The 14,794-nt window shown below is 35.7% G+C and overlaps 1 protein-coding gene across 1 annotated transcript; it reads right to left on the reverse strand.

Moving 5' to 3' along the window:
* Positions 1-8,817: 8,817 nt before the first annotated feature.
* Positions 8,818-14,663, reverse strand: slc2a9l1 (solute carrier family 2 member 9, like 1; the record flags this gene model as incomplete). The annotated part of the gene is made up of 12 exons (XM_081357675.1): positions 8,818-9,003; positions 9,426-9,553; positions 10,118-10,193; positions 10,270-10,371; positions 10,482-10,592; positions 10,780-10,967; positions 11,078-11,226; positions 11,941-12,070; positions 12,449-12,573; positions 12,713-12,873; positions 14,218-14,313; positions 14,640-14,663. The coding sequence occupies 12 exons, from the start codon at positions 14,661-14,663 to the stop codon at positions 8,818-8,820; spliced, it is 1,476 nt and encodes a 491-aa protein (XP_081213801.1).
* Positions 14,664-14,794: the final 131 nt, after the last annotated feature.

Consider the following 14,794-nt stretch of genomic DNA (forward strand, 5'->3'; position numbering starts at 1 on the left):
TGTATGTCAGGGGCAATTTTGAAAGCACGGCAAATTGGCACGGACTGCATGATATAATGTTAAAAATAGCTCCCAGAGGTCTACCGAGGGCTGATACTGCAGACAAAGCAAAACCATGAAATTGTGAAACTGCCCAGGCGTAACTTATAGTCATAATGGAAAGTGTCAGACCTGTCTTTGCTGTTAAGGGACAGCCCGTGTCTGTTTTTCCCTGACAATTTCGGATCATTTGCAATCGGCCTCCAATCAACCGTGTTACTGCATCCCTGATTGCTGGATGATCATGTGTTTGCAATACACAAATTCTCCTGTCTGTTCTCATTTACCACATTTTAGGTGGCAAAGGCTTGCAACTTCTATTTGGACATTTTACTTAAAGGTCCCATATTGTACACCTTTTTGAAGTTTTATTTTAGGTATTTTGATGTCCTTAAGAATATATATTTGCGGTATAAGTAGCCTACCAAAAACATCCCAATATATTTTTACAGCTCCTTTCTCGGGAGCTCTGCTAAGAACAGGCCGATTTTGGCCTTTCTAATTAATATTCATGAGCCTCTCTTCTGATTGGCCTGCTGTGTCTTGGTGATGCTCACCACAAGTAAGGTAAATAAAACACCTGTAATGATGGACATTGCATGCTGAGGGAAATGTTATCGGCCTTATATGTTCGAGCTGGACTCAGACCCCGAATCGGCGACACGAGACAGACAACTTTTTTTTTTTTTTTTGGTCAAATTCGATTTAAATCTCCAAAATATGTACGTACGGTTAATAGCTAGTTATACATGATTTTGAAACCCTTAACTGCTTTATAATGTAGGCTAACGTTAGCAGACAGACACCGAATGCAGTAAGCTAATTGCTTGCATACTGATACAGTAAGTTGACGTGCATCAATTTCCCAGTAGATTTTTTTCTTTAAAAGGTGTAACTTGTGGTAAATGTGGTAAACTTGTAAAACTATGAACTGTAGGGACTGCAGCATCTTTGAGGAGTAGCACTAGCTTCTTTGAAAAAACGGCATTGAACTGAGCCTGACTGACGAAGCAGTCACTCGTGAAATATGCAGAACAGACGGTTAAGGTCGAACTAAATTGCTGTGGCGTTTATGAATAAATAAACATTAGCCACTGTTCTCTTATATTAATGTTGTTCAGAAGCCTGTGCAATGATGTCCTGACGGTGGGCAGTGTTTGGGGCGGTGACTGAGTAGTTCTGACATCACATAAATACGGAAGTCACAATGGCTCAGCTACTTTAAAGGGGTCATATAATGCCATTTTTGTACAAGCTAATATGATTCTTTATGGTCTAAATGAAAAGTTTGTAATATACTTTAATTAAAAATTCTCATTAGTATTGTAAGAAAACACTCGTTTTACCTGGTCAAAAACAGCTCTGTTTTCAGCACGCAGTTTAAGTGCATGTGTCTTTAAATGATAATGAGCTTTGCTCACCCCGCCCTCTGTTCTGTGCGTACACCGTTGTAACACAATAACACAATAACCATAAGGCGTTGTTCATTATAAACGTGGGATTATGAATTATATTGAGAACGTCGTACATAGAAAGCATGCCGTAATGTACCCCGAGTGTAAACCTTAGACACATTCATCTTGAAGCGTGCAAGCGATTTGCAAATATTAATATAAATATTAATATAAAGGTTAATAAACATTAGGCTACACACTTCTTCTGGAGGTTCAGCAGGAACACGTTGGTACCAATCCTTTTTTTCTCGTTTGTAAAGCTGTCTGGTGTGAAATGATTTGCCCAAACATGAAAGCATGGACATTGATCGTGGGGAATCCCCGCGAGGGAATCCCCGCGTCAATGCTTTGGGCATATCCCTTCAAAAACAAAACTCAACCACTGTGTCTTCAGTGGTTCGGATTTAGGAACATCAAAATGACTGCTGTGTTCCTTATTACACCCAAGAACAGAACACCACAATCGCAGACGCCATTTTGCTCATAGACAGTGCTCCAGTGAGGGTATCAACAATGATGCGTGGACTATGATTGACAGCTCGCTCATGAGGGAGGGCGGGTCTGTGTTGAAACGCTTCTGTCAATCAACAATCGTGGGGGGGCGTCGATTTTGTGACGTCACAAAATCGAACAGCTTGATTTCAGAGAGGGTAAAACATATAAAAAGATAAAAAAAAAACACTGGATGGATTTTTATCATTTTATGATGGTTGTGTACAGGCACTGCCAACACACATTTCAGTACAATAAACTTGTAAAAGTGCATATACCATTATATGACCCCTTTAAGCAGGCTGTGTGCATTTGTCTGTGGATTGACTGTTTTGAAACTTATATGGTAGTTTCATAGCCCCCCTAGACCTCTGTTATCATGAAAAAAAGCCAGGAAATTTCAGTTTTGACAACATGGTACCTTTAATATTATCTATCTTTCCCTTACCTTCAGAGAGAATGATATCTTAATGAAATCTTTAATAAGATTATAAATGACATGTTTAACCTCACAAGTAATTTTTTCCTTGACCATTTCATTTATAAAAAAGTCCTATTACGTTGACCAAGAGTTTCTGCTGTCTTTTATTGAAGAAACACCTCATAAAACCAGAAAAAGGCTTAGAGTTGACATTCATCCCCCTTATGACCCAATATTAATCTGTGGGCCATGACTGCATTAATCTAAGGGCCAGAGTTGAAAGCGGGCATTATACTTAAAACCATTAAAACAATATATATATATAAAATATATGAGTTTATAGTCTATCCATCTATTGTGGAAATGAAATGTCGGTTTAGCAATTTGTGGTTAACTTTATGCTTTTAGAGCATTTATGTCAGAGGTAACTGATGTAAAAAGCACTTTCAATGACGTGACATGGCCATTGCAGTCATTATTTGTTGACTTGAGAGAGCCAACTGCTGGTATAATAATATTTAAATATTATTGTCTTTATCCAAAGATTTTAATGCTAATTTATCTCTGGGGCATTGAAGTTAAAGCCATGAACCTTTGCCATTTTGATTCTAACTGTTGTTTCAAAGCATTTTCTATTGTCATCCAGTTTCAAACTGAAAAATTAAAGATTGAGCAAAATTGGCCTCAGACTTCCGGAAGCTTGAAACCACTTGAACAATAGTTGGTCTTATTTAGGGTTTTCCATATGGGTTTTTTTTTTTTTTTTTTTTTTTTGACCCAATTTAGCTGGGACAATTATACTGTAATATGTTATTCTAAAACATTAGGTATGTTTGCATGCACCATTTTCCTTCAATCCAAATGAATCCAATCTATTTTCTGAAAGATCAGTTTATTTGAACCTGAAACTTTGCAATCTGATTCACATAATTTGTGTACATGAAATTCAAGTATTCTGCATATGTCACCAGAGTGATGTCTGTTGTTTCACCGGAAGGTCTAGTTATGACATTTTCATTAATCATTAAGAGGTCAAAAATAAATAAATGTGCACAGCTGAATTGTTCGCTATAAGATTAGACTTTAAAGACATTTAATAACTAACATTTTTTTGTGTGATATCTAAATCTGTAATAGAGTGATACATATTGACAGTATGTTTAGTCACTGTTCCAAAAAGAGTGAAAAGTTCTTGAGCTGCCTGCTGTTTCTATGGTTACCATATCAGGTGGAAGCAATTTTTGCGAGTGCCTATTTACCAGAGAAAATATGTGACCTGACTAACTTGGTGGTGTATTCAATATATCTATTGAGCAAAAAGATGTCATATCATCAATGTTTATATATATATATATATATATATATATATATATATATATATATATATATATATATATATATATATATATATATATATATATATATATACTTCTTTTGTTATGACTTCTCCCTCTTATAATTCAAACCCTGTCCTTATATAAGGTTTCATATTCATTGCTCATTCAGGAGATGTTGAGGTAGACTAAATATGAAGCTTTAATTTCAGTCTGCATGATATTATCCATTGATGAGATTCTCATGTCACCAGCTGGATGTCACCAGTCATACGCCAAATATATGACATCAAACCTCTTGCGGGAGTTATCATTTCAGTCAGTTATGCCAAAACGCATATATCCATGCACAGGAAGCCGTCATGCTTGTAGCTAATTTAAAATGCTGTGAATATATTATCAGAAACAATGATCCATGATACAACACATTATCGACAAATACAATAGAGTGGTGCAGGGATGATGTCAAAACTGGGAAGACTAATTTGCCACTGGTTCCCTCAAGATTTTCCTAAGGGGTTCTTCAATTTACAAATAAAGCCTGGTAAACATATCTTGATACTTGAACGTTTTTCTCTACAGTTTAAATTACACACACCCATATCAATAATGCACATTTTGAAACTGTTTTAAAAAACTCGAAGTAACCAGTGATGAATTAGTCTTCCAGGTTTTATACATCATCCCTGCACCCAGGGCCTAAAATTGTGTTTGCTAGTATATGAAACGGTTTCAATTGCCAGTTGGCACTGGCCGGTAATTTTTTATGAATTCTAACAATGCAAAATTGTGATAACAAACATGAATGTAACAAAAAAGTGAATGGGACAGTTGACAGGGCAGTGTTGCATCGTCACAAAAGTATAAGCCTTGCCAATTTAAATATTTGAGCTCAAGAACACGCAAAAGGGAAGTCAATTTGTGTGGGAAGTTTTCTGTGTGCAAGTATTTGAAGCGCATGAATGCAGTATTGAGCTCTCTTTCACGTCTTTTTGCGCTTGAACAGACATATTCAAACAAAATTCTCCTTGGCATCCTTGTAGACATACTCAGTAATGTCTTAACTGAACGTAAACAGTTGAGAAATAAAGTGCATGTGTAACAGTATGTTGGATCTGTGCATTAGCTCTTAAAGTGACAGCAGCCTTATATTCCTGCTGCTGTCTGTGTTTTTAATGTTAATCAAGCAACAAAAGACAAAGAACAATCACTCATTGCTTTTGGCTGAATCATTTTTGTAACTTTAATAAGGATTAATCTGTTTCATGGCCGGTAAATTTTCTTCAAAATTCTAAATTCAAATCCATTCTGCACTATTTGTTTCCATTCAGAAATACCCATACAGCAACCTGTGGTATTTGACCACAATGACAAATCCATTACAATGAACGCTGTGTGTCTACATTGTGATGCCACCACAGCTAAATGGAGCTATTCAGAGCTCATAATCCTCGGATCAGGAGGTCTCAGGACTGTTTAACATTCATAGAGATATTCATTTCTTACTCACACATAGGAGATAATCCCATAGTGCCAAAGGCCCCATGATTTCCAGCTGCAGCCTTAGTCATTTTACAGATATTAATGACCTTACTGAGCAGACCCATCTGTGCACTTACGCTCATTTACTATGGCATGTTGCCGATCCAATCCAAATAAATCAGCTGATAATTGCATATCATTTTAAATTTTCGTCATTCTAAATTATACTTTTAAGGTTTTCTGAATGTGAATGTTCTTGCTGTTGTTGTTTTTTGTGTGCTTTTTTGCATAAAAGTAACATTTAGTCCATAATGTAGGATATTTGTGTTCTATAATTTTTGCTGCTTGTATTATAATACAGATGTAAAAAAAAAAATATATATATATATATATATATATATATATGATCAATAAGTCATGCAACATATGTTTTTCTATTGCTTTATCACGTCAAAATTATTGAACCAATTTCAATTTAGAAATTGAAGTAACATAGAATTAAACATGAAATTTTCACATAGAAAACCTGAAATAGCATTCTATTATTCAAATATTTTTTTTTTACAGTGCACAAGATTTTAAGAAATGAGCTGACTTGTACAGCCAATTTGATTATACTTAAAAAAATGAAGTTTTTAAGTTGAATTATGTTTTTTTACAGTGTGAATGTTCTAAAAGATGAAAAATGGTAAACGTTGACGGTGAGATGGATATTTGCTTTGCACTCTGACCTTGTGATGCATCTGTCTGCACACTCATCCAAGATTAATGATCGATAACAGTTATGTACTTGATGGGATGGCAACTGAACATTAATTATATGGAATGTTAATGAAGCTAATTATATTAACATTGGCTGACCGTCCCTTCACAGATTCCATAGCATTAAGTCATTTGCGGAGTGTCAGCGATATGACTGGAGAACAAATTACTCGTTGCTGCTGAGTGCCGTGTCAGTATGCCGGTCAGCTATTATTAGTGTGTTCAGCCCTTAATTCATTTTACACTCTCAGAATTGTCCACCACTTAACAAGCCAAGGACACTCAGAATGAACGAAATCCATATGCACACCAGAGAGAGGACTGGTGTCACATTGTAGTTACAATAATGAGCTTTTCATGAGATCATGCCATTATGTGATTGAGCGGTGACTGCTAACTGGTTGCATTGTTAGCATTTTAGCTGTGTTAGGTTATCTTAATGGAGAACATAAAGAAGAAAAAAAAAACAAATGTTGCACTACCGTTCAAAAGATTAGGGTTAGTAAGGGTTTATATATATCATTTTCTTTTTAGAACTGAATACTAAATGCTTTAATCTAAGAAAAAAAAAAAAAAAAATCAGTTTCCAGCACAAATGTTTTCAGCCTTGATATTAATAAGAAATGGGTATTCGACTTACTCTATTAGCAAAAATAAACCATAAGCATATCATATCTCAGCACAGCACAAAGCTAAGAACTGTGGAGTGGCCTATATTTTACCGTGTTCTCTCCAGAGAATGTGAGAAAAAAAGAAAAAAAAACAGCAAAGCATTTTACAAAAGTGAGTCGTTTAAAAAATGGCAGGCTAAATTTTTGTGTAAAACTTTAGTAATAGTTTTACAAAGTCACAGTATAGATCAAAAATAGGTTTAAAAAGAATCAGAACGTTCAAGTAATAAGTTCCACTCAAATGGCAACATTTGAAAGGAAACATTGCTGACGACTATATTAACATTGTCATAAAAGAGGTTTACCAAGAGGTCAAATCATAGTTGGTAATAAAGAAAAGTACTTTTGGTGTAACATTCTCGTGTATCAATGTTGAAGGAATTTAATAACACATCACTCTTTGGTTCTTATTAAAAGCTGATCGCACTGCAGTGTTTTTTACTGTAACTCTGCAGTGAATATACAGCGCCACCCTTTGGCAGTTGAAAATATTGTATAATGTCCCATAATTTACATCGAAATGAAATTATGTATAGATGGGTGGTTATTAACTTATGACGCAGGGATTGATTTGTGTTAAAAATAACAGATATATATCAGATATACAGATATATATAACAGTAAGTAGAATATGTATATTTATATATATATATATATATATGTGTGTGTGTGTGTGTGTGTGTGTGTGTGTGTGTGTGTGTGTGTGTGTGTGTGTGTGTGTGTGTGTGTGTGTGTGTGTGTGTGTGTATACATTTGAGAAATTATACATAAATATATTTTTTAGATTTCAATTATGAAATCTGAATATGAAATTTTGAATAGACTGCACATTTAAAATTATGTAAACACTCATTTTTCATTTCATTTAATTATTTTTTTTTTTATTTATCAGACTCTTTCATCCAGTATGACTTGAATGAAAAACCTAGCAAAATCTGAAGAAACACCAAAATATATAATAAAGTAATATATACATGTGATGCTGTATTGTGTAAACTACATATCAGGTCTATTAGGTACACTCTAAGAAAATAAAGTACATAATTGTACCTTTAGGGGTGTCACTGGGGCTGTATCCTCAAGGGTACAATATTGGTCCTTAACCTTTAAAAGAAACAGTACATATATGTACCTTTTAATGCTTTTTGACCCTTAAAAAGGTACATATATTTAACTTGAGGTCTTTAACTTTAGTGTAGATTGTACCTAGGGGGACAGAAATGGACTTCTACTGTACCCTTATTTCTGACAGTGTATATTAGTAACAAGTATCAACATGATTGACTTTGGGTCTGTGAGATTCTGTGTCAAAACCTGTGCCTATTTGAATCTCCTCACTAGTTTCTAACTAGAAATGGGTCATTCCCATGTAGAACATGTTAATAAAAAAGTAGTTCCTATAATGTGGGATGTCCATAATCATTGATAGTCAGTTAAATTATTCCTCCAGTTAATCCTGTGAAACAGCTGAGGCGGTGATAAAGCTTCTAGTTATGTCAATCATTATTGGTCTACGAAGTTCACACAGTACCTATTAAACTGCTAATGAGGCTGGGATGCCCCGTACAGTCTGTCTGGGACTGATAAGAGTCTGTGCTAAACCTTTACAGGGTGCGAAATTACCTAGGTGGGCCGATACAATGGGGTTAACCTCACTTAGCTCTTCAGAGATTGTATTGACATTATAATATTTGATTGGCTGGTTAATGAACATTTAAGAAATAAACATGGGTTACTCTCGACATTACCTTATGTAGTTAGACATTTTTCAGTCATTGAGAAAGAAAGAAAAGAAACTAGAATTAAAAGGTCCTGAAGTTTCACAGTGTTTTGAGTGGCAATAAAACACGCAGATCAAATAGCAGAACAAGTTTTGTATTTCAAAATTTTTTATTCATTAAAAAACTAGTCTAGAATCAAGTGCATTTATTTATTTATTGTTAAGTAGCCATGCGTTAAGGTGGATAACATACAGTCATCCGGCCATTATCGCGTGTCTAATCAAATAAATCCAAGAACATCCATCCAGCTGACTGTACAGCATCACTTTCTTATAATATTAACTAAACAGTCTTTATAAATATAATGTTGATAGATAAATAAATATGATGTTAAAGTAATGCCAGTCCACATTCATCCATATTTAAATCAATATGGCAACTTTAAAGCTTAGTCTCTAAGCACATGGCATCTTCTTTGGAGGATCCACACGCTCTGATGTTCTTAAACTCTTGGGAAATTTCAAGTGGAGTTTTGCCTTTTGTTTCAGGAAGGATGAAGAAGACGTAGAGAGCAGCTATCAGACAGACGCAGGAGAAGAGAACAAAGCTCAGAGACTTCAGAGCGGCCTGCAGAAACATGGATGAGAAATGTGGCCTTTTGTTAAAGTGCAGCAACAGACAGCAGAGTGGCTTTCATAGGAGCAAGGTGTGATGAAAACCTGGTATTACACATTGTTCAGGAAGAAGACATATAATAGGGCACATAAAAGAATCATTCTGTATTTTAGTTTGTCTTTTGTGACTGTATAAAATAAAGAGGAGACAGACTTTGAGAGAATCACAATAAAGCCATAATAAATGGCTTTAATTATGATGGCAAAAGTGAACCATTAATGAAACATCTACAGTAATAGCAATGACATTTAATAATGCTGCATTTGTGGAGCACACACACTTTACTATATATTTTAACATTAATGAAGTGGCTGAATCCACAAACATTGCTAAAGGTGCATATTTTTGTGGTATTGCTTAGTTGATGGACTTACAATAAGGAATGGGAAGATGAATCCAAGCATGGTGAATCCCAGCCAGCGCAGGAAGCCGGTAAACACAAACGCAGCTGGGCGGTATGACTGGATGAAGATCTCATTGGCGAGCGATATGACTGTTCCAGCTGGTCAGAGCAAACTGGTTTGAGTTGTTTGCATTGACTAGTCAGTTTATAACCAATATGTTCTTATCTTAAACAATATCACACAAAGAATGCTGTTTTCGATACATGAGCCCAACTGTCAAGCATCCATGTAGTACATTTAAAAACTAATGGAGATGCTGTTCAGTGAAATGTAAAAATGCATTCATATTAATGGCCCCTAATGGAATTCCAAAGCTGCCAAAATAACAATTCAATAAATAGAATTCCATAACTTAGGGGCCATTCACACAGAACGCAATTTAAAACACGAGACGCAGATAGTGGAATTAAAACAAAAACGCAAGGTCTAGAGATGCATTTATTAAAAGCTTCTTTTACCTTGAGCGCTACAATTTTCAATTTTCGTCGAGCCCGTGTTTACATAGAAAGCAATGAAAATGTAGCGCAGTGAAATGCCAAAAATTCTCTATGTGAACTTCCCCTTATATTTAATTGTTATAACAGCACTTTTGAAATGCCAACCGACCAATCAAATAAAAAAAACAAAAACTAAATGTCATATAAATATGCAAATAGCTTTACCTGGGCCTCCTCCGTAGAAAATAATGAAGAGGAAAATGAGGATGACTGTGATGTATGGAATCACAAAGCTGTATTCCTGCAGGTGAAATAGAGATGAGATGATAAAGGTCTGTTCGGTGCTTGCTGTGGGCTGTTAAATGAATGAAACTCACCTTTAGGTACAGGGTGACTGTGATTAATGCCATAATGGCTGACATTCCCCCAAACCCTCTCCACATCAAGGCTCTCCTCCCCACACTCTCAATGAACAGGCCCTAAACATGCACACAAGCAGAAACACTGTTAAAAAAAGGTGATTTATGATGTTCCTTAATGAAAAATGATCCTAATCACACACTTTCATGTGTGCTTCTCTGGAACTTACACAGGTTATGGAGACAAGAACTTCTGATGCTCCTATGCCCAGAGTGACATAACGGATCTTGTCCACTGGAATTCCCGCTTCCAAAAAGATATTGAAAGAGAAGACGGTGATCTATGAACGAGAAGGGTAAAAGATCACATTTTCACAAGGTACCTGTAACCATTTTTCTGTAACCATTAAAGGATGTCTTGGATACTTTTTGACAACACAATGACATAGGAAAACTTGGTCACTTTTGAATCAGAACACATTTCTATATATAGAAGCACAATATGACGATAAAAGCTAAATGATTTACAGCAGAGACGCCGCTGAACTGGATGCATCCGTTTATGACCAGCAGGGAAAAGATCTGCCAGCGCAAGTGTTTGGCTCTCAGAAGATCCATCAGACTCTTATTGTGCTCCTCTCCAATGACGGCCTGCTCTTCTATCATCTCCTCTATCTCCAATTTATAATCTCCCGGTCCCCATAGACACTGCAGTGCTGCCGATGGAAACACATATCCGTGATTTAACACAAAAGGTTGTTGCAGTGACATACAAGAGGTTCGTCAGCTACATAAAATTGCATTTATTTGGTTAAATGTAATGCACCCTTTTTGCACTGTTCAGCGTTGCCCTTCTCTATCAGAATATATCGTGGAGCATCAGGGAAGAATGGCAAGACTGCCAACTGAACCACGCAAAAAAACGTCGGGACGCACAACAGGATGTTCCACCACTCTTCACGGCCAAGAATTTCCCTGTGAATGAAATGAGAATCTTAGAGCAATTCAAAAAAAATATTGATAATGAAAAGATTAGTTTCCAGAAGCCACGTAAATTAAATCAAACATTAAAGTAGGCATGAAATGAAAATCTATTTTTTTTATGCTAATGTTATTGTGAACAATTTAGCATGTTTGTTATTCTCAATCAAAAAGTCATAACTCAATGTTTCGGTGAAATTAAACTTTGTTTTCTTAAACCCCGCCTCTTTCTTACAATCGACTTCAAGCTCGCATTAAGATCTGCCTCCATCCAATCAACAATAGAACCAAGCCTCGTCCTACTTTTTGTTTGTTTGTTTGTTTATTTTTTCATTAGTCATCATGAAATCGAATTTTTTAAGGAACATAGCCGATTTATCCATGCACATCGTTACTTTTTTTAATTCATCCTCATAATCTATAATCAAAATATCTTCCGCTACCTCTTGCAGCAACATCTCTATTCTTCTCTGATGACGTGTTTACTGGGGCGAGGGCGGGGCAACCTGGCACTCACATGCGATCGACCAATAGTGAGCCAACAATCCAATTAATTCCTGATGGACAAAAATCCCGCCCTTTTGTTCTTGTTCAAGAAGCCGTCACAAAAGGGATGAAAATCCTATGCAACTTTCATTTCATGCAGACTTTAATCCATTTCTCAGGTTACTCTTCTGTTTCATAGCAACTTTAATACTTAATTATTACCGGAGGCCAGCAAATTGTCCTGCCAGTTTACCAAGGGACAAAAAGGTAGCGGCTGTGAGTGTCACCATGCCTCTGATTTTCTTTGGTGAACTCTCACCAAGGTAGATGGTATGGACATTCAAACCTAATCCTTCCAACAAAGAGCGAAAGCAAATCACAATACACTTCACATAAGGGTTAATGTCCGACGCGTTGTCCGTTGTCAGGTATTCGCGGACGGTTGCCTCCGCCGAAGTCCATTAATACCTGACAATGGACACCTCGAAGAGCATTAACCCGCTTATACTATGGTCACTTGCCAAATAACACATTTTTAAAACATTAGTTTATATTTTAATTAGTTTTACAATCGAAATCTAAAGTTTTTACAAACAATAACTTGGTTTCCCTGGTTACGTCTGACGGTTTAAATACTAGTTGTCCTCTTATCAGGAGTATTCACCCAGACCATGCTATAATTATTATTAAGCTACATCTTAGATATTATTTATAATACAGTCTGACATACCTGCTCCGAATCCAATTAGGAAGCGTGCTACAAGGATCAACTCAAATGAGTATGCAGGTTTGCTAATGTACATGATTACTGTGGCCACAACTGCGATGGCACTGTTCAACAGCATGGCTCCTTTTCTGAAAGAAGAATGTGAACAGTAAATGAGCATCCTTTTTTTTTTTACCCTGAAAATATTTTGCCAGTGATATGATAATGCTACTTATCACAAGTTAAAAGTCAGAATGGAGAAAGGTGATGAGGATGGGTGACATTAACCTTCCCAGACGACTGGTTAAGTATCGGACAGATATGGAGCCAACGAGACCGCCAAAAGCGTATAGAGCCACCACAGCAGACCAGATAAAGGTGATGGTCTTCTCTCCTGGGACATCTCCATAGTGATGCATCCAGCTGCTGTTAATAAAGCTCTGAATGTACTGTGGGCACACAGATTCAACACAAATCCTGAATTGATTGGCCTAGATGGCAACAGGCAATAGAAAAATAATTGATACTTAAAATGTTGTATAATTTTATATGGTAACACTATCTTAAAGTGTCTTTGTTACATGTTACATCTACTTGCTATAGAAATAGTAATGGTAAATTATGCATAATTACAAGCAACTAAACCAAACCCTATCCCTCACCATATAGTAAGTAATGTTGTTAATGAACCCTACTTATATGTGTAATTACATCTTAAAAGTAAACTGTAAAAACTAATCAGTTGATTTGACTTAAAAAAAAGTAAGGAACCCTGTTGTCTTAAAATTATTAAGTAGCCTAGCCTAATAAACTTAATGTGTATTTGAAAAATTCCACTTAACCTAATTTTGTACTATTACGCATGAAGTTTATTTACTTAATAATTGTAAGTCAACGCCGTTCCCTCACTTTTTTAAGTTAAGTCAACTGATCACTTTTTATAAAGAAACTTAAAGGGTTCTGTCGTTCGCTTCATTTTATGGGTGTTCATTTATTAATTTTGTTTTAAATTATTTTTATTTTGAATACATTTTATGAATTGAGCAGCTTGTAAGCACACATCACTAGAAAAAAAAAATTAAATAACCTGAAAGTATGCAATAATTAAAGACATTTATCCTTACACTTTAAAAAATAAAGGTTCTTTATTGGCATCAATGGTTCCATGAAGAACCTTTAATAACCTTTAAAATTAAGGTTCCAAAAGGGGGTTTTCATAGTCATAGAACCATGTTGGGTTCCCCAAAGAACCTTTCAGTGAAAAGTTCTTAAACAAACCATGTTTTTCTTATTGTGAAGAACATTTAATTACTCTATAAAGAACCTTTTGAACCTATATGAGTTTCTTTCTTCTGTTGAACAGTTACCAATGCTCTTCAAAATATCTTTTTTTGTGTGTTCAGCAGAAGAGAGAAACTCATACAGGTTTGGAACAACATGAGGGTGAGTAAATGATGACAAGATTTTCATTTTTGGGTGAACTATCCCTTTAAAGGTTCCATTCCATTTTCATAGATTTAAATGTTCTTGAAAAAGTTGGGGAACTCAACTGGGGAACTGTTCTTCTATCATGCTGGCATCACTGCAAAAAATAATAATTTTTAAGAGATGTAGAACCTTCTTGGCATAAAGAGTTCTTAAAAATTGAGTCAAGAACCCGAGGGTTCTATATAGAACTCCACTGAACCATATTTCACCAAGAGTGGCACTAACAAGGACACTTTAAAATAAAATGTAACCTGCACTCTTAATGTAATAACAGTGACAAAATAAATAGAAATACAAGTGCGCACTGGAGACGGAGAGCTGATCGCTGTGAGGTGAAATCCATTCTGAAATGATCCACCCAAACCAAGCACAATGATAAAGACAAGCGCTTTCCCGCCAACCTGAAATGATAGCCACAGTGTTCACTGACTACATTCAACATGTCGATACTTCACAACGAGCACTGAGGGGTTTTCTTTAGTTCAAGAATGACACACAGCCACATTCTGAGTAAATGAGTAAACTTTGGTTAAGAGTTTAACTCTGCACTTAGTTGAAAGAAATTGAGAAAATAGTTCACAGAGACATGATCCAGCAATACGTATCTTCATTATGATTTTGTTTAAATAACGAGATTCTTTATCATCCTAGAATAGTTCAGATTTCATCTATTACAAAGTTCTGGTAATATAATCATTAGACTACATAGCTAGTAAAATGTTCCTACCAGTTCCTTCAGTATGCTCTTCATGCTTATATTCTTGTTTTGTGTCCATGAAGCACGACAGCTTCTCTTCAATAAATACAGAGTCATCTCCGTTAGGCAGTTTTAGGAGGATTTTGATTAATTTTTGACTCTGTGATGACTCGTCACATTTTGTC

The sequence above is a fragment of the Scardinius erythrophthalmus genome (assembly GCF_964197995.2).
Source record: "Scardinius erythrophthalmus genome assembly, chromosome: 25".
Taxonomy (NCBI): Eukaryota; Metazoa; Chordata; class Actinopteri; order Cypriniformes; family Leuciscidae; genus Scardinius; species Scardinius erythrophthalmus.